Source organism: Megalobrama amblycephala, linkage group LG4 (genome assembly GCF_018812025.1).
Source record: "Megalobrama amblycephala isolate DHTTF-2021 linkage group LG4, ASM1881202v1, whole genome shotgun sequence".
Classification (NCBI taxonomy): domain Eukaryota; kingdom Metazoa; phylum Chordata; class Actinopteri; order Cypriniformes; family Xenocyprididae; genus Megalobrama; species Megalobrama amblycephala.
The window spans coordinates 16,062,569-16,084,124 of record NC_063047.1 but is presented as its reverse complement, the minus strand read 5'-3'; the positions used below and the strand labels follow the sequence as shown (position 1 = coordinate 16,084,124).

At 36.9% G+C, this 21,556-nt stretch overlaps 1 protein-coding gene across 2 annotated transcripts in view; it reads left to right on the top strand.

Annotated features, from left to right (window-relative positions):
* Positions 1-21,556, top strand: part of LOC125266842 (dedicator of cytokinesis protein 2) — a 114,083-nt gene that overhangs the window by 39,254 nt on the left and 53,273 nt on the right. For both annotated transcript variants that reach the window (XM_048187918.1, XM_048187917.1), the window contains one exon: positions 15,723-15,865. In XM_048187918.1, the coding sequence (XP_048043875.1) occupies positions 15,723-15,865 (143 nt within the window). The remainder of the gene's footprint in view (positions 1-15,722; positions 15,866-21,556) is intronic.

Below are 21,556 nucleotides of genomic sequence, written 5' to 3'. Positions count from 1 at the left end.
GTAGTTAACTAAAACTAAAACCACAAAAAACGGGTTTGTTACTTGAAATAAAACGAATGTTAACTGAAATAAAATATTAAAAAAGTATATTATTTTGGCTAGTTGCTAAAGGAACAATACTCATTTTCATTTAGGCCACATCCACACGAAGCCAGAGCTTTCCCTATCCAATCTTTTTTTTTTCCTTGTCTCAAGAAATACACACGAAACCACTGAAATTGACTCAAAACGATGCAGTATACATGCCAGATCGGTATGTGGCGCTGTAATTCTGCCACAGAGATACACTAAAAATGGGGAATAAGACTTGAAGCATGCACATAAACCTTGTGCGCTGTATACAAACTTTAGTAAAGCTTAGATAAATAAAGCTTTATTTTAGTAAAGCTAATAGGCTCGGTAGCTTCTGCAGTAGGAGCACAAGCATGTAGTCTGCTGTTGTTGTTGTTGATGTTACATGATGTAGTGGCGTCTGACTTGGGTCGAGACGTGGGGTGATGTCATCATCGTTTCACAAAATATACGGATTGGCTGTACACACGAAAATGCAAGTGTGTCGTTTTCAGATTTATCCACTCTGGGACCCGGTTTCAAAAAATAGGGGTTTCAGGTTCCCAAAACGCCAGATTCGTCTGGAAGAAATGCCGCTACGATACAAAATTTTTGCTTATACAGCTAAACGTATCTCCGTGTGGACGGTCTCTTAGTTTAACTTGATGTACTACTACTACTAAAACAGAAATAAAAGTATATAGACATATAAAAAAAACTTATTAAAATGACAAAAAAAACCTTTAACTAAAATTAAAATGAAATTTTACATATAAAAACTCATTCAAAATAAGAATAAAAACTATAACATTATCTCTACTACAGTAACACTGTGTATGATGCACATTTTTTCACAATTTTTTGGTTTTGATATATATATATATATATATATATATATATATATATATATATATATATATATATATATATATATAATATATAATGTTATTGAATATCGAATAAAAGATCATTCAGCACATTTATGTACATCTCAATTGACATAATTGCATGAGACATCAGGTTTCAAAATTAAATTCATGCATTTTATGAGCACAATCACAAGCTGCCCGTTCCATATGTGTCTGGCGCGTTTGTTCATAAATATTCATGAGTGTTGCTTCTTCACCTCTACTGATTGGTCCAGGGCTTGATATCACAATGCGAGGATTCCTTTTTTGTCCTGCATGATGCAGCAAGCTGTTTACTTATTCATGTATTCATGTGTCATTTTATTTATTTTTGAATTACCGTGTTCCCCGTAAGCCTCCCTGACAGGCATTTTAATTGAAATTTATCCGGCCGGCCACTGGAAAACGAGGCCCCATTTTGTGAAATGTCACTCTAAAATGGGTGCGAGAGCAATGAGACATTTATATTCTGTACAATTACCTCTACCATATTAGCCTCATCTAGTGTGTCCAGCCCTCATCTGGAGGAGAAACAAGGCATGATGGGATCAGCGACAAGTGGCAGATGACGATGGCTGAATCTCCATTTGCAAAGTGTTTATAGTGATAGTATGCAAGATTAACATTAGTGAATTAAGAGCAATATGCTAAAGGTGATTGGTAAAGTTTGTAGAGGATTTTTAAGCTATTTTGACATGTAAAATGATGATGACAAGGTAATATTTCCTAATAGTGCCATATAGTCTTAGTGCATGCTCTAAAAGTGTAGAGTTTGAGTTAGTACAGACTAAAATTGTTTTTTTTAAAGAAACTAATACTATTATCCAGGAAGGATGCATTAAGTTGATCAAATTGACAGTAAAGACAATTACAACATCACAAAAAAAATTTCAAATAAATGCTGATTTCAGATCTAATTATCAAAGAATCCTGAAAAAAATTATTTTTAAAAATATTTTTATATAAAAATATGGCATGCAGTAGCTACAATGGTATAAAGCCATTAAAAACATCATTCAATGTAAATTGTGATAATCGTAATTAATAATCACATTTTCAAATTTAAGGGAATAATCGACAATTATGATTTTTGTCATAATCGTGCATCCCTGTTTATCACTATAAAGTTGCTTTAAAGGTGCAGTGTGTAAATTTTAGCGGCATCTAGCAGTGAGGTTGCGAACTGCAACCAAGGACAGCTCACCCCTCCCTTTCGAAGCTAAATAGAAAAGCTACGGTGGCCGTCTGGCCGACAGAAGTAAAAGATGTCGTCGTCTGAGACAGCAGAGAGTACGTTAGCCAGTCAAGCAATGAGGTTTCTTCTTACTTTGAACAAAGAACGGTCTCTGCTTCTAATAAACCAGATGACTATAACTACTAATTATTCTTTGTGCGTATTCAACGTAGTGACGATGCAAGCTGCCTCTAAAAACATGAACGATTTAGAAGAAGAACAACACAGTGACTAAACGCACTCTGTAGAGTGTTTGTCTGAAAAACATGCCGGCGCAAAATGGCGACTTGACATGGAGGGGGGACCCGCTGTGTATGTAGATATAAATGGCTCATTCTGAGGTAATAAAAACATAATGGTTCGTTATGTAAGGTCTTTATACACCACTGAAAACATAGTTATGTATATTATATTGCATTTATGTCAATAGATCCTCCCAAATTTAAACATTGCACCTTTTAAACAATCTGTATTCCATAAAGTGCTATAGAAATAAAGATGACTTGACTTGAACCTGGATGCATCATAGATGACAAAGTCAAAACAGAAGAGTGAGGAGGTAATGTATTCATTTTAGATGAAAGATTCATCATTTTTAAAAAACTCTCGCTGCAGTGTCCGGTGTAGTGACAGAGCAAGAAAGATCACAGTAGATTCACTGTCAGCTGTGACACGCAATTCTGAACTGAACTCCATGAAGCATGAAAGAAAGAAGAGCTTATAGTGGCAGGCATGAAAATGGGTCAGGGGTGAAAAAGGTGAGAAGGATATTACCCCCCCGTAAGAAAAATTTAAATATTCCATATTTTAAAGCATCAATCTGATGCATTTTGAGATGCTTTTTTTGCCAACCTGGGGAGAGCTGGAGAAAATTAACTTCAGCCATGAGTCAAAAATTATTATGGCCTCCTTACTAAGTATTATGAAGGGGGATCGAGTGGGAATCTTTATTGGTGTCGATTTTCAGTCTCTTTTTAATGATAGGCTTTACGCATCTGTCAATCATCCCCACTTGCTATTTGGGGGAAGAACCTAGCGCTATGATTGGTCGAACTCTTCTTCTTTTGCTGTTGCTTGATTTGAGGACTGCGCGTGCACAGAGGTGTCACCAATTTGCAAATTGCGTACAGGTTGGCAGGTCTGCTTATTGATAGAACGGTGGACCACTTTACCTTCTGCCTTGTCAGTCCCCTCACCTCAAAATCTACCTCCTCAAAAACGGTAGCGTTAGCTATTAATTTTCCACCAGAGCTTTAGCTAGCTGGCTAACGTTGCGTTCTCTCCTGCTGTGTTCAATGACTCAAATTCATCAAGCTGTAGCTAACGTTAGCTAAGTCTATGTCAACAGAGCTCCTGGGTAACTTAACTTAGATATACCAAATTCTACCAAATTCAGTCCAAATTTATACCAAATTCAGTCAGGTAAATCACTGAGGCCAGGCGTGCTTTCAGCTTCTGATAGTGGTCTGCACTGGTGATGCAAGGCTCTTCGCGTTAATATTTCCATGTACTCACGCTCCCTTCTGGCACGCGCACCTGTTCGCAATTCACTGAATCGCAGTTCGCAGTTCACTGAATCTTGCGCTCCCTTTTGGCATGCGCACCTGTTCGCAGTTCACGTAGTACACGATTCACGTAGGTCACCTATTTTGGTTTCAAAACGGCAAATTTTGCCGAAAGGTGAGGGATTTTCATGTATGAGTGGTTTTAGAAATCAACTTTATCAATCAAACATTATCCAAATGGAAAAAAGGGTAAAATAAATAAATACTTACATATATATAAAAACATAAAATATAGTAAAATAATCACAATAAAAAATAAATTAAAAACAAAAAGAAAGAGGAAAGGGGATACAATAAAATGATTTTATTTAAATAAATAGATTTAATTAATTAAACTAAACCATTAAATAGACACACTAACTATAACGTTTAAAATAAAATAATCCTAACTCTCATAATAAAATACAGTAAACAAAATTGCAAGCAAACGGACAGACAGACAGACAGACAGTCCCATACTTTTACTTAAACTTCACAGATTTTCAACACGCTTTGTATTACTACATTGTTGGTAGGAACAATGTTTACTCGTTCTCTGTGTTACCTGGACCGAGAAATTGACGTCTTTTTGTCAGCAAGTCTTTTGACAACTCCACCAATGTAACCCCTCCTGTCCTACTCGTCCTGCTCCGAGCAGGACTTGAACTGGCGTCTCCGGCATGGGAGGAGTGTGCACTAACAAGGAAGCTAAAGACCACAGTCTCTAGCATCAGTCGACAGTGTGCCTCTTGAGGTCATAGGAGGGACGTTGAAAAGGTCACTAGCTGGCCTCCATTACACTCGCCCCCCTAAACCTCACTCACATCCGGGTCACGGCACCAATGTAACCCCTCCGGTCCTACTCGCCCCACTCTGAGCAGGACTTGAACAAGTAAGCTAAAGACCACAGTCTCTAGCATAATTTGCCACTACGCCTCTTGAGGTCAGGGGAGGTTGGCTTAATTGCACAGCTCTCATTAGTTAACCTCCGTTACACTCGCCCCCCTAAACCTCCTAAAACTCCTATCAGAGTCACGGCACCAATGTAACTCCTCTGGTCCTACTCGCCCCGTTCTGTGTAGGACTTGAACCAGCATCTCTGGCAAGGGAGGAGCGTGCAGTAACAAATAAGCTAAAGACCACAGTCTCTAGCATCAGTTGACAGTGTGTCTCTTGAGGTCATGGGTGGGAGGTTTACCTGCCCAGCTCTCACTAGCTGGCCACCGTTACACTCACCCCTCTAAACCTCACTCCTGTCCGGGTCACGGCACCAATGACTTGAACCAGCATCTCCGGTATGGGAGCTAAAGACCACAGTCTCTAGTATCAGTCGCTAGTGTGCCTCTTGAGACCATGGGAGGGACGTTTAGCCGCACAGCTCTTACTAGCTGGCCTCCATTACATGCGCGACAGCGTTTTGCTTCAGGAGGAATTGGCAGAACAGCAGTTTCTTTCAGATTTTCCCCTCCATTTGTCCTAAAACTCTGCGTCGTCCAGTTTGAAAATGTTGACTACAAACATGCATATTTTTCGTCGTAGCGTTCTCTCCGTATTTATGATTCTTTGCAGCCTTTAGCTGCTGCCTACAATGCATTAGATCCTTCAATGGAAACTGAAAGTAACTCACTCCTGCTAAACGTTTACTCTTTGAATTCTTGCACCTGGGAACAATACAAGTCGACACCCTTATGACTAAAAGTTTGCTATTGTAAGGGTGGAACTCCTACAGGGGTTCAGGCTGTAAGGTTGCCGAGCAACTAAAGAAACTTTATCAGCAAGATGGTAGAAAACTGTACATTTCTTGTCTATTATCACCCACTGCAACTTACAGTATACCAACGACGGAAATAAGCAATATATGTGGGAGAGCGTTGCTATAGTGTGACAATATTGTATTGCAATAGGGAGCACATTAATGTTAATACTAAATCAAAACTAGTTAGCACAAATAATTTGTGATTGAAAGGGTTTAATGACAATGTCTGATTATGGTTACACTTAAAATAATTACAAAAAAGATGTATGAGATGATAAAATTATATACCATTAATCGTACCCAGCATGTATGTAAAAAGTTACCTGAGAGAGAGAGAGAGAGGAAGACAGAGAGAAACAGAGAGAGGGCCCAAGAAAAGCCAAGAATTAAAGCGCCAGAGCAATGGTTACAATCTTCTTTTATCCCTTCCTTGACCATGTGACTGAAACCCAAATGTGAGACATTTAAACTGACCAATCAGAAGATTAAAACTTCCCTCACTGTACTAAAGGCCTTGACCAGCAGTCAAGGCCTGAAGTTTTCCTATTTGGCAAAAGGGAAAGATGACAGCTTTTTTTCTCTAGTTAGGTAGCATTTTTTTAAAAAATAATTCGCCTTTCTACTATATAGGCAGACAAGTTTTTATTAAAAGCCCATTTTGTCAGCCGTGAAGGACATATACGTCAAACATCTCATGACTCAGTTATGATAATTATAATGATGTGCAACTTTAGGCCTTGGAACGGAAAACACACACAGACACACTCAAATGTGGATCTGCATTTGACGCATTTAATTTCTACTTGAGGTGAAATTAGATTCATGCATAATAATATGAGAGCAGTTAGCTCAAATTATTCCGCTCGGAAACCTGACAGACGGAAATTATTGAATCGTTAAAAGAAATAAAGAATGAGTGAATTACCCAGAAACTCTCATCTGCCCACAGATCTGCCGCATTCTTTTGAATCACGTTGTCAAAGAGTTCTTTAAATCACAGCTGGTTTTGAAGAAGCGTCTACTGATGTGAGAGCAGTTTGATTCTTTGAGATCAGAACAATCATACAGACTGTATGTCCTGGATTCCACATATGTCAGATAAATACAAACAGAATCGCCATGCATAAAAGCCAAAGATGGAGATTAGTTTTAATGAAAGAGTTTCATAAACTCATCTGTCCTCTGACTCTGAACTTTATCTGAATGTCTGACATTTTATTTCACTTTTCAGTGCACATGAATAAGTTATCATTTTTATGATTATAAAGTCTAATATAATATGCACACAGAGTTGTGCGATATAATAATCTCTATTTATCCACCTTTCAGTCCTAGTTTTTTAGTGTGCCCTTTACCTTTGTGAATTGAAACCCATCAGAGCGATGAACCTCTAAGCAGCTCACTATAGTTTTGCACACTTTCTTTTGCAATACTTTATTACATTTTTTTTTCATGCGTATGTCTGTTATTTCAGTATTATTTACATACTCTTAGAGTATTATTAATATTTAGATTTATTTTAGTTTATTCTTAGTAATTTTGCTGTGCTTTTTTTAATATATAAATTTGTGTGTGTGTGTTTGTGTGAGTTTGTGTGACCCCAATGATGAATTAATTTCTAGGCTTGATGATCATAATGAGAATGTACATTACATAACTAAAGTAATATAGAAATCAAACACACACACACACACACACACACACACACACACACACACACACAGTAATACACAAATTTGCCATTATTCACTCTCTCTTTGCCGATGCATTAAAATGATGAAGTGCGCCAAACACACACACACACACACACATCTCATCTGACTAATTCAAATGCAGTGAAAGTGAATTAAAGTTTTTTCCACTCAGGCCTTAATGTGGCTGTTGTTATGGTTACGGTTTGCCGAGGGCTTTTCTGACTATTTATCCTGCTGGGTTAAAAGGCATTACAACAGAGAAAATGCATTTCACTCTTATTTGTTAATTTTTTATTATTCTTTAAGGTTTCCCCCTGTTTTTCTGTGTCACCATCTGTTGATGGAAGTGATGCACTCGTTTCAGGACAGAATTTGTCACTGTTTTCAACTGGCTTTCAGACAAGGAATTTAAATGGGAATATTTCTTGGAATCAATATTGAATATCGAGACTTAAAGGGGCTTTAAGATCCTTCAGCTAAAACTTTTCAGCTTGAGCAAAACAAGTAATTCCCCTGGCAGTGAAACTGGACCTGACTTTAACAGCGTTTGCCAACTAGATTTTTACATTTTGTGAGTCAGTGGTGCTTGTTTGTGCAGAAATCACCACCATGATGCTGGAGAGTTTGCTAGGATGGTTGCCAGGGCATTGTTATGCAGTTGCTAGAGTGTTTTGGAAGATCGAGTATTTATTTTCTACCCGGAAATACAAAGATTGATGCATAATATACATCAGATAAATTACTACTGACAGATTAAAATTACTCAAAAATGCCCACCAAACTCATAATAAAGATAGACATGTAAAACAGTGTAAATGTGAATAGTGTAAACATTTCAAAGGGTTAGTTCACCCAAAAATTACAATTCTGTCATTAATTACTCACCCTCATGTCATTCCACACCCATAAGACCTCAAAACACAAATTAAGAAATTTTTGATGAAATCCAAGAGGTATATGACTCGTTAAAAAAGTCAATGTGACTGCAGTGGTTCAACTTTAATTTTAGGAAGCGACGAGAATACTTTTTGTACGTTCAGCGCTTTCAGGTTCTACGTCAGAACCGACTCATTATTGGCCGGCTCCTGCGTCAGAATCACCCACATGCGTCGTGCTGCTCACGTGATCAGCTTTGGCCAATACTGAGCCGGCATTCGGGTGTAAACAAAGCCTTCGTTGTGCTTACTGCGTCAACTGCTTAAGGATAATGACAGGGAAGAGAAGAGATTGATTAATAAAGTCGTTATTTTTGCTTTTTGTTCAAAAAGCAAAAACAGTCACGTTGACTGTTTTAACGATGTCTTTAGTACCTTTCCGGACCTTGAAAGTGGTGATTATATTGCTGTCTATGGACGACTCATATACCTCTAGAATTTCATCACAAATATCTTAATTTCTGTTCCAAAGACGATCAAAGTTCTTACGGGTGTGGAACTACATGAGGGTGAGTAATTAATGACAGAAATTTCATTTTTGGGTGAACTAACCCTTTAAGTAATAGCTATCACCATATTTCCCCAGTTAATAATCACAGTTTTTGTATTACAAGTTTTCCAAAATGTAATTTAAAGGTGCCCTCGAATGAAAAATTGAATTTATCTTGGCATAGTTAAATAACAAGAGTTCAGTACATGGAAATGACATACAGTGAGTCTCAAACTCCATTGTTTCCTCCTTTTTATATAAATCTAATTTGTTTAAAAGACCTCCGAAGAACAGGCGAATCTCAACATAACACCGATTGTTACGTAACAGTCGGGGTGTACGCCCCCAATATTTGCATATGCCAGCCCACGTTTCCAACATTATAAAAGGCATTAGACAAGGGCAGCCAGTATTAATGTCTGGATGTGCACAACCAAATCATCAGACTAGGTAAGCAAGCAAGAACAATAGCGAAAAATGGCAGATGGAGCGATAATAACTGACATGATCCATGATATCATGATATTTTTAGTGATATTTGTAAACTGTCTTTCTAAATGTTTCGTTAGCATGTTGCTAATGTACTGTTAAATGTGGTTAAAGTTACCATCGGTTATTACTGTATTCACAGAGACAAGAGAGCCGTCGCTATTTTCATTTTTAAACACTTGCAGTCTGTATAATGCATAAACACAACTTCATTCTTTATAAATCTCTCCAACAGAGTAGCATTAGCCGTTAGCCACGGAGCACTATCAAACTCATTCAAAATCAGAAGTAAACAATATAACAGTATACAATACTCACATAATCCGACGCATGCATGCCGCATGCATGACGAACACTTTGTAAAGATCCATTTTGAGGGTTATATTAGCTGTGTAAACTTTGTTAAGGCACTGTTTAAGGCAAGCGCAAGCTCTGTGGGCGGAGAGCACGGGATTTAAAGGGGCCGCAGCATAAAATCGGTGTGTTTATAATGATGCCCCAAAAATTAATAAAAAAAAAATCTATGGGGTATTCTGAGCTGAAACTTCACAGACACATTCAGGGGACACCTTAGACTTATATTACATCTTTTAAAAACATAATCTAGGGCACCTTTAAAATGTTAATGACTAGGTGTGACGAGATCTTGTGCTACGAGATCTCGCAAGATTAAAATGTGACAAGATTTCTTGTCGAAGTGAAAATCTGTCTCCTCGTATTGCTATGACGGAGTGTCAAGGTGAAATTAGGATAGAATATCCCACCACTACGGTTACATTATGCAAATATCTCCCAATATGAAAGCTATCCAATATGAAAGCTACCGCTATAGGAATAACACTGTAAAGTTTGCCATATAAATGAGCTGCTGAAGTGGAGATTTCTGGCTCACTTTGAGGAAATGGCCTTTAAAGATATGCATTGTAATTGAAATCTACAGACGCAAATAGATAAAGTGTAATAAACACTTAAATGTGTATTTTGATGTGTTCTTACCACTAGTCTGAAAGAAGACAAGATATGGAAGCAGAATAACCAAAATTGAAAAAAAAACAATGGTTTTGCCTGTTGTGTCTTGCATTAAAAGTCCGATACTTGTTTGAATGGTGGATGTTTTTCAGTGCCATCGCAGGTTTAGACCAGCTGTTGTTGTTTTTGCTCTGAAAGTCCCATCTTCATAAGAGGCATGGAAATGATGCACTTTAAAGTTTGTGAAGGGCCGATGTCAGAGCCTCCGGCTGCAGCTGTCATCAGTTTGTTAACAACATTTTAGACAGGCGAGAATCCAATTTACAGCTGCGCTCTCGTTCCGCCCTGTAGGAGAGAATTACAGGTGAATTTGAAGCTCAACACATTTCATCAAGGAGAAATATATATATTAACAGCGTGACGAAACATGTTGAGTGTTATTGTGCACGAACATCTAAAATCTTGGTAATAGAAAGCAGATTGAATTAGACCTTCAAGTGCTGCATGAAGAGCCAAAGTTAAAGCTTATTCTCATTTCAATCTTCAATGTCCATGTCATTTCAAACACACACACACACACACACACACACACACACACACACTGGCATGGTATGGTGGGTCCGTCTGGTTTAGGCCAGCTGGGTAATAGAAATGGCATCTTATTACCATGTGAAATCGTTTATTGTGAACTCTCAGGATAGAACGGCAGATGAAAATGAACGGAGGTTTCTTGCCGAAGAGAAAAGGGCTGAGTTATGATTCTTAAGGGAGCAGTTGTCAGGATCTTTTTCTCCTGAGAGAAGGACAGACACTTGGCTGAGATTAGATTAGTTTTTAAATACTCACACAGGGTTTTCTTCAAGAACAGAACAGCAGCGCTGTAATTTAGTCTTCAGTTCAGTCCTAGGGACTTTCAGTTTAGGGACCTTGTAGAAAGATCCAGCAATACCAGGCCCTTCTCACCTAGTAAGTTTTAAGCTTTGTTGGTAACATACAGCCTTAAAAGAAAATAACTGTCAGATTAGAATTTTGGAAAAGCCTGTAAATAAACATGTTCTTTTCTTCAGTGCATACATCTAAAGTTCACTCAATACACATAGGCATTCTATCTATCTATCTATCTATCTATCTATCTATCTATCTATCTATCTATCTATCTATCTATCTATCTATCTATCTATCTATCTATCTATCTATCGTTCTATCTATCGTTCTATCTGTCTGTCTATCTGTCTATCTTTCTGTCTATCTGTCTATCGTTCTATCTGTCTATCTTTCTGTCTATCTGTCTATCATTCTATCTGTCTGTCTATCGCTCTGTCTGTCTGTCTATCGTTTTGTCTGTCTATCGTTCTGTCTATCTGTCTATCTTTCTGTCTATCTGTCTATCGTTCTATCTGTCTGTCTATCGTTCTGTCTGTCTATCGTTCTATCTATCTGTCTGTCTATCGTTCTATCTGTCTGTCATTCTATCTATCTATCTATCTATCTATCGTTCTATCGTTCTATCGTTCTATCGTTCTATCTGTCGGTCTATCTGTCTATCTTTCTGTCTATCTGTCTGTCATTCTATCTGTCTATCGCTCTGTCTGTCTGTCTATCGTTTTGTCTGTCTATCGTTCTGTCTATCTGTCTATCTTTCTGTCTATCTGTCTATCGTTCTATCTATCTGTCTGTCTATCATTCTGTCTGTCTATCGTTCTGTCTGTCTGCCGTTCTATCTGTCTATTGTTCTGTCTGTCTATCATTCTGTCTGTCTATCGTTCTGTCTGTCTGTCTATCATTCTGTCTGTCTATCGTTCTGTCTGTCTGCCGTTCTATCTGTCTATTGTTCTGTCTCTCTAATCATTCTGTCTGTCTGTCTATCGTTCTGTCTGTCTGCCGTTCTATCTGTCTATTGTTCTGTCTGTCTATCATTCTGTCTGTCTATCGTTCTGTCTATCTGTCTATCGTTCTGTCTGTCTGTCTATCGTTTTGTCTGTCTATCGTTCTGTCTGTCTGTCTATCGTTCTATCTGTCTATTGTTCTGTCTGTCTATCATTCTGTCTGTCTATCGTTCTGTCTATCTGTCTATCGTTCTGTCTGTCTATCGTTCTATCTATCTGTCTGTCTATCGTTCTGTCTGTCTATCGTTCTATCTGTCTGTCTATCATTCTGTCTGTCTATCGTTCTGTCTGTCTGCCGTTCTATCTGTCTGCCGTTCTATCTGTCTATTGTTCTGTCTGTCTATCATTCTGTCTGTCTATCGTTCTGTCTATCTGTCTATCGTTCTGTCTGTCTGTCTATCGTTTTGTCTGTCTATCGTTCTGTCTGTCTGTCTATCATTCTATCTGTCCATCGCTCTGTCTATCTGTCTGTCTCTTGTTTTGTCTGTCATCGTTCTGTCTGTCTGTCGTTCTGTCTGTCTGTCATTCTATCTGTCTATCTGTCTGTCTGTCTGTCTGTCTATCGTTCTGTCTGTCTGTCTGTCTGTCTGTCTATCGTTCTGTCTGTCCGTCGTTCTCTCTGTCCGTCGTTCTCTCTCTGTCTATCATTCTGTCTATTTATCATTCTATCTGTCTATCGCTCTGTCTATCTGTCTGTCTCTCGTTTTGTCTGTCTGTCATTCTATCTGTCTATCATTCTGTCTGTCTGTCTATCATTTTGTCTGTCTGTTGTTCTGTCTGTCTGTCTGTCTGTCTATCGTTTTGTCTGTCTGTCTATTGTTCTGTCTATTTATCATTCTATCTGTCTATCTATCGTTCTGTCTGTCTGTCTATCGTTCTGTCTGTCTGTCTTTTGTTCTGTCAGTTTGTATCGTTCTGTCTGTCTATCGTTTTGTCTGTCTATCTATCTATTGTTCTCTTTGTTTATCATTCTGTCTGTCTGTCTATCGCTCTGTCTATCTGTCTGTCTATCGTTTTGTCTGTCTATCGTTCTGTCTGTCTGTCTATCTATCGTTCTGTCTGTCTGTCTTTTGTTCTGTCAGTTTGTATCGTTCTGTCTGTCTATCTGTCTATCGTTTTGTCTGTCTATCTATCTATTGTTCTCTTTGTTTATCATTCTCTCTGTCTGTCTATCGTTCTGTCTGTCTGTCTATCGTTTTGTCTGTCTATCGTTCTGTCTGTCTGTCTATTTTTCTGTCTGTCTGTCTTTCGTTCCTTCTGTCTGTCATTCTATCTATCTATCTATCTATCTATCTATCTATCTATCTATCTATCTATCTATCTATCTATCTATCTATCTATCTATCTATCTATCTATCTATCTATCTATCTATCTATCTATCTATCAGTCAGTCTATCAATCAGTCAATCAATCAATCAGACATTTTATGTTTGTCATATCCCAGCACACTGATGTAGTGAGTGATGAATGCAGGCATATATTCAGAGTCCATTCCTTAGACATCCGTTCACATGTTGTCACTGGTGACGCTCGGTAGTGCATATGTAAACTGTGACGTGTCTCACCTGATCAGTTGTGGACAGATCACCCTCTTTTCACTCCTCACAGGAAACAGATTGCTTTAGACTGATGTGTTTAAGACAGACAGAGAAAACAATAGAGTATTCTAAGAAAGGTAACTGGCAGATGTGCAGCATTTACCATCATTCATTTCCACGTTCCTTGAATTTCAAAATGCATTATTTGTAGAAGTCATCTGATGCATGAAGCACTCAAGTGATGCATGAAGCACTTTTGGCTGTCCACTAGCGTGGCTTTCAGCCAGGATCAGTCCTCAGTAATATAGAGTCTGTTGAGTAAGTGTTTTTTCTTGTTAAGTAAGAACGTTTCAGCTCAGCCAAGAATACCACGAGTGTGAACTCCTGATGTTAAGCATGTTCGGGTCATTCTAGATGTGTTATGTGCATGTACACATAATGCTAAATGTGAAAGCTGTGTGTGTTTTTCATGTTTTAATGGTTCTTTTGGATCATGACAGCAATAAACACACACTCGCTGAGCACTGCTTTGGTCCAGGAGGTGAAAGGGTCAGTGTGGCCTTGAGAAAATGCTCGACGGCACATTTTCCTGTTGTTCTTGCCAGTGATATTGATGATGGAGCGGGACACTATAAAAAGCGACACCAGTGAACCCTTCATGAGCTCAGATCGCTCAATATTCCCTCAGGGACGGATCCACAGCAGCATTTATCTCTCTCTCTCTGAGGAGTCCCGCTCTCCATCACTCTTTATCTCACAGGGACATTAAGTGTGACAAATCCAATTACCATTCACCTCAGTAATTAGCATTAGTGCCGACGTTTATGATTGTCATTTATTTACCAGACTCAAGGTGCAACAATACTGTAAGTGTACGTTAAACTGCCCGTTCACTGCCGTGATGTATGCCGCTCGGTAGGTAATCGTGAATGATTGAAACTCATTGCATTTATAATATCTACTTTTTCTTGATGCATCACGCTCCTTTTAGAGAAAAGTTCTCCCGCTGAGACTCATTTTGAGCTCTGGGAGAGAGAGATGGCGTTGAGAGGAAGGGTCGTGTTCCTGTAGGAAGCTCAGGTCGATGGCAAATATTCATATACTGATGTGTACATGCACTGCTGCATTCTGGTTGGACTTTGTTTCTTTGACCTGCGTAGATGTGAATCTGGTAAACCAAGTTTTTTTGAGCCATTGTTAATAATTATGTATTTTTTAAATCTTAATAATAAAAAGTAATACAATTTCTCAAATTTTAATACCCTAAATCTTTTGTGTTTACATATATGTGTGTGTGTATGCACACACAGACATATATAATAGATATAAATATAATATATATATATATATATATACACACATAAATTATGTGAACACAGACTTTTATGTTAGATGCAATTATTCACGATTAATCATTATAATACACACACAAATGCCATGGTATTAAAAATTAGAAAAACAATGTGTCCATCATTGTCTGCATTATCTTCTCTTTTTCTCTCTGACTCTGACTCTCTCAGCAAAATCAGATTGATCATCGTTGATAATCAGTTGGTAACGAGCCAGAGTTTAAATGAGCTTTTAATGTGCTGATTTTAAAAGGCAGAAGAAAAGATTTTGAGTAAAAGTCAGTCATGAAGTGCAGCAGATTCTGGATTGGTTTGGATCCAGCCGTCAAACAGACCCCACCAACACTCTGAAACTCAACTGTGGTATTAATTACTGTAGATAACTGTAGTCATTTATTTTTTCACGACCGTTTTGTTCTCATTTATGCTTCTATACATTTAAGAATTTGATATTTAAATGACAAAATACAACATTTCAAATATGTCCATCCTGGTTCATAATGTATAATTTTTTGGCATAACATTTCATGAGTTTTATGTATATACACACACTCACACACACACACACACACACACACACACACACACACACACACACACACACACACACACACATGCACACACACATACATATAAACACATACATGCGTGCACACTTACACACACACACACACACACACATATATTTAAACAATTATATTTTTATTTTTACATAGAATGTATATTTTCATATTATAAATAAATATTTAATATTACTTACATGTATTACTAAAAATGTTTTTTTTTTTTTATTGTTTTGAAAAGTTGTTTTAATGTATTTCTTTTACGGTTTTATTTTATGAGTAGACTGAGGTGTTCCGTTACGTTGTCATTTCCAGACTGCCGTGACATCTTGTTACCCATGATGCTCAGGGAGCTGAGCGGGGCGTTGGCTGTGGTGGGGGAGGGAAATCAGGATGAGAAGCGGAACAGCGTTGAACTCCTGAACAACATCCTGGAAGTGCTTAGCCGTAACGATGTGGTAAGAGCCAATCAGAGATCAGCACACTAATTCACCAGCCAATCACAGCAGGAGTCAGTGACGCAGGAAAACTGGAAGGTTTATAGATACGCTCAACCAAGACCATGAGAGATTTCATTCAATTTTATTCAGTACTGGAAAAAAATATTGATAAAAATTGTTAATTTTGCATTTTAGAGTTTTTTGCACAGTAATATTTTTGTGTGTTTTATAGAAAGTGTAGTAAAATATAAAGACATACTTATTAGTATTACTTATTACTTATTAACCACCCAGGTTACCATAGCAACCGCCTAGCAACCACCCAGAACACCCTAGCAACGCCTAGAAACACCTTAGCAACCACTCCAAGTACCTTAGCAACTGCCTAGCAACACCCTAGCAACTGCCTAGCAACACCTTAGCAACCACTCCAAGTACCTTAGCAACTGCCTAGCAACACCCTAGCAGCCACCGAGGTTACCCTAGCAACCAACCAGAACACCCTAGCAACCGCCTAGCAACACCTTAGCAACCACCCAAGTACCTTTACAACTGCCTAGCAACACCTTAGGTAACCACCCAGGTTACCATAGCAACTGCCTAGCAATCACCCAGAACACCCTAGCAACTGCCTAGCAACACCTTAGCAACCACCCCAAGTACCTTAGCAACTGCCTATCAACACCCTAGCAACTACCCACGTTACCATGGCAACCGCCTAGCAACCACCCAGGTTACCATAGCAACCGCCAAGCAACCACCCAGAACACCCTAGCAAACGCCTAGCGACCACCCAGAACACCTTAGCATTTGCCTAGAAACACCCTATCAGCCGAGTTTTGCCACTGCAAGCACCATTCACATTTTCTTCAGGAAATGTACATTCTAGTTTGTGTTGCTATCATACGTTATGATCTAAATTTATGCATAAGTTTGATTATAAGTATATTATGTTACTACTACTGCTAAATAACAGTAATCATTTTATATTTTAATATTATTATTATACTTATTAAATTATTGTTTTGTTATCATACGTTGTGATCTAAATTTATGTATGAGACTTCGACATCAAGCATTCTTTTGCACTCTTTGAATAGGAATTTGGAAGTTTCTGAGGATTCAAATCTTCCAACTTTTCAAGGATTATGATTATGATTATAAAAATGCATCTAATCAAACACACACACACTCACCTCGATGTAAAACTGGAGCGGGTTTTTAATTACTAAAATGACAGCGGATTACACTCGGCTTCTTTGAAGTCTGATGCTCTAATCTCACTTTCCGAAACGGTGATGCATTTAGACACTGAACTTCCTGAACTTCCACTTCCAAAGAAACCGGTGAGACGGAGAGAGATGGAGATAATGAAAGAGGTCAGGACACAGCCGTGTGTTTATCAGCGCTGCCGGGTTTAACCACAACTGTTGCTCCATCTTTCACACAAAAAATCATTTGGGTGTGTGTGTTTACATCAGCACTGGTCCTGCTGCTCTTAGAGGAAAGTTCTGGGTTCAAAACACAGACAGCGCTATGGCATAACTATATGCAAATAAGTTCATTATTTTAAAACAAATATGTATGCAGTAATAGACTTCTGTAGGGTCAGATTTAGAAGTTGAAATGTAAAGCTTAGTACAACACTTGAATTCATCCGCAAATGAATATGAATTAATATATGGTAAGTATTATAAATTGTATGTAATTACTTATCGTTACAATAGGTTTCATTAGTTAAACATTAGTTAATGTATTAACATGAACTAACCATGAGCAATACATTTGTTACAGCATTTACTAATCTTCATTAACGTTAGTTAATAAAAATACAGCATGTTAGTTCACGGTGCATTAACTAATGTTAAGATTTTAATAATGTATTAGTAAATGTTGAAATTAACATTAACAAAGATTAATAAATGCTGTATAAGTGCGCTGCATTATTAATTAGTTGACTAATGTTAACTAATGAACCTTACTGTAAAGTGTTACTGTAATTTCAAGTAATATAAATTTTATTAAAATGTATTTATATTAATATCTTAATATTAAGTATTTATATAAATGTATATAAATATATATATCAATGTATATATATATATATATATATATAACATACTGTACATATACTATCTTAAAATTTATATAAACTTTAAATATTATGTAATTATATATAATTGTAAATATTTACAATTAATATTTAATGTCTTAATTTAAAAAAAATGTATAATTGTCACATAATTATATATGAATATTTGTATCAATATTGCTTACTATTTATAACATAAATATATGTATTCATATTTATATAATTATTTTAAAATATATTTTAATATATTTAAATAGTATATTATATATTTATATATATAATTATATATAATTTGAAATCATTGATATTTAATATTACCATATATTACTACTTAAAATTATGGAATATATAAATAATATATTCATTTTCTTAAATATTTGTAATATGTCTTAATATTGAAAAAAAATTATATGTATTATATATAATTTAAATTATATTTTAAGACATTTTAGTAATATTAAGACAATAATAATACAATTCATGTATTTATTTATTTTACGGGGTTGGCTTTATTCATAAATTTAACAATGCTTTTATAGAGAGGCTTCTAGTTATTCATTTAAGGTTTGATTTATCTCTCTGTATGTCGTCCTTCATTTTCAGCGGTAATCATTCAGTCATGCCACAAGTGCTAAAGAAATACAGCAATGTTCAGCCACAGTGTTTACACTCTTCAGGAAGAACTAGATAGATAATCTTGGATATGTGAAACTGTTTTAACATCGCACTAATGACACACTTCACTTCTAACTTGTATTGAACCCATCAAATTCCTTAAGGATCTGTTTGTGTTTGAGTGCAGAGGAGAGGTGAGCGGGTCAGACCCGTGTGATTATATGATGATCATCCAGATGAGTGACTGATGAAAATGATGGAGTGTTGAAGAAAGAGCAGAATGAAGATGTGACAGGGTCGTGACCTCTCCTGCCTCCTCTCGTTTGCTCCTTTAACAGGATTCTGAGAGCGTTTCACAGTTCAAATAAACAGCGATGAAGAGAGACGTGTGAGGAAGATGCTCTCTCTCTCTTTCTCTCTCAGGGCATGTTTCACGCTGCGGTTTAAATTAAACTCTCAGAGAGGCTTCAAAACGTTATTCACCTCAAATGATTCTTCTAAAAATACAGATGAGAGAACATCTGTGAGAGCATGTGATTGTAGAGTGACACACACACACACACACACACACATTATGGTGATGATGCTGTCTAGGTATTCCTGAGTGTGGATGAGACGCGTTCAGAGCTGTTGTAAAATGCAAAAAAATAAACTGTTTTATTGGAATGTGACAAGTTATGTTGCTTAGCAGCCGTAAACATCCTTCTAATATATACTGATAGAATAATTAAGATAAAAAAAAGTGTCCATGTCATATTTCAACCCCAAATCACAAGACATTATATAAACATATACACTACGGTTCACAACTTTGGGGTCGGTTTTTAAAATGTTTTCGAAAGAAGTCTCTTCTGCTCACCAAGGCTACATTTATAGCCTTCATTTATTTAATCAAAAATACAATAAAACTGCAATATTATTATAATTTGAAATAACTATTTGAATATATTTTAACATTTAATTTATTCTTGTGATCAAAGCTGAATTTTCAGCATCATTACAGGTCACATGATCTTTCAGAAATCATTCTGATATGATGATTTGCGGATCAAGAAACATTTCAGATTATTATCAATGTTGAAAACAGTTGCTTCATATTTTTGTGGAAACCTTGATACAATTCTATCAGGATTCTTTGATTAATAAAAAGTTAAAAAGAACAGCATTTATTTGAAATATAAATATTTTGTAAAATTAAACATGTCCTTACTGTCATTTTTAAACAATTTAATGCATCCTTGCTAAATAAAAGCATTAATTTCTTTGAAAAATAAGTCTTACTGACCCTAAACATTAGATTCTCATTACTGTGATGACTACTTAATCAGCATAACATCAAATACTACCCTGATGTTTATTACTTTACAACTGAAATGTTTATCATTTACACATTACTTTAAAGGTGCCCTAGAATCAAAAATTTAATTTACCTTGGCATAGTTGAATAACAAGAGTTCAGTACATGGAAAAGACATACACTGAGTTTCAAACTCCATTGCTTCCTCCTTCTTATGTAAATCTCATTTGTTTAAAAGACCTCTGAAGAACAGGCGAATCTCAACATAACACCGACTGTTATGTAACAGTCGGGATCATTAATATGTACGTCCCCAATATTTGCATATGCCAGCCCATGTTCAAGGCATTAGACAAGCCAGTATTAATGTCTGGAGCTGCACAGCTGAATCATCAGACTAGGTAAGCAAGCAAGGACAATAACAAAAAATGGCAGCTGGAGCAATAATAACTGACATGATCCATGATAGCATGATATTTTTAGTGATATTTGTAAACTGTCTTTCTAAATGTTTCGTTAGCATGTTGCTAATGTACTGTTAAATGTGGTTAAAGTTACCATCGTTTCTTACTGTATTCACGGAGACAAGAGAGCCGTCGCTATTTTCATTTTTAAACTCTTGCAGTCTGTATAATTCATAAACACAACTTCATTCTTTATAAATCTCTTCAACAGTGTGTAATGTTAGCTTTAGCCACGGAGCACTATCAAACTCATTCAGAATCAAATGTAAACATCCAAATAAATACTGTACTCACATGATCCGATGCATGCATGCAGTATGCATGACGAACATCTTTTAAAGATCCAGTTGAGGGTTATATTAGCTGTGTAAACTTTGTAAATGCACTGAATTATAGTCGAGAGCTTGGGGGGGCAGGGAGCACGAGATTTAAAGGGGCCGCGCGCTGAATCGGTGCATAGATAATGAAGTCCCAAAATAGGCAGTTAAAAAAAATTATTTAAAAAATCTATGGAGTATTTTGAGCTGAAACTTCACAGACACATTCAGGGGACACCTTAGACTTATATTACATCTTTTAAAAACTGGTTCTAGGGCACCTTTAATTAGTATTTGGGGCTAAAGTTGTCATGAAAATACTGATTTAATGCAAAAACTCTAAAACAGACAATATAAACAACTCTAAAATAGACATAACATCAGCAAAAATATAATTTTTCTTTTGATTTTGGGGTGACATATGAGCTGGACAGACATGCTGTTGATGGGTGTCATGAGATTGATGAGTGTGATGTGAGACTGATGAGGGAGCAGTTTTGTGAACAGAGAGAAAGAGAAATGGAAACTGTACCGTATGACAGGCTACAGGTGACATAGATATCTGCGTCCACACACACACACACACACACCCCGCAGGGATTATAGGTGTACATGATTAAGCCGTCATCCACTGACCTCTGAGAAAGAGAGAAACAGATGAGAAAGACTGAGGATAGAGAATGAGAGGCACAGAGAGAGAGAGAGAGAGTGTTTGTGTTGGCAGCCGAAGTGAAGAGCTATTGATGCTGAGAAACACAATATGAAATGAAATGCTCCATGTAGAGATGAACAGATGTTTCTCTCTCTCTCAATCCCTCACTTTATCCGCCTCTGCGTCATGAAATTAGTGAGGGGGTGGTAAACACACACTCACACACGGGTCATTTTCCTGTGATTCTCACAGACAGACAGAAGATGTTTGTC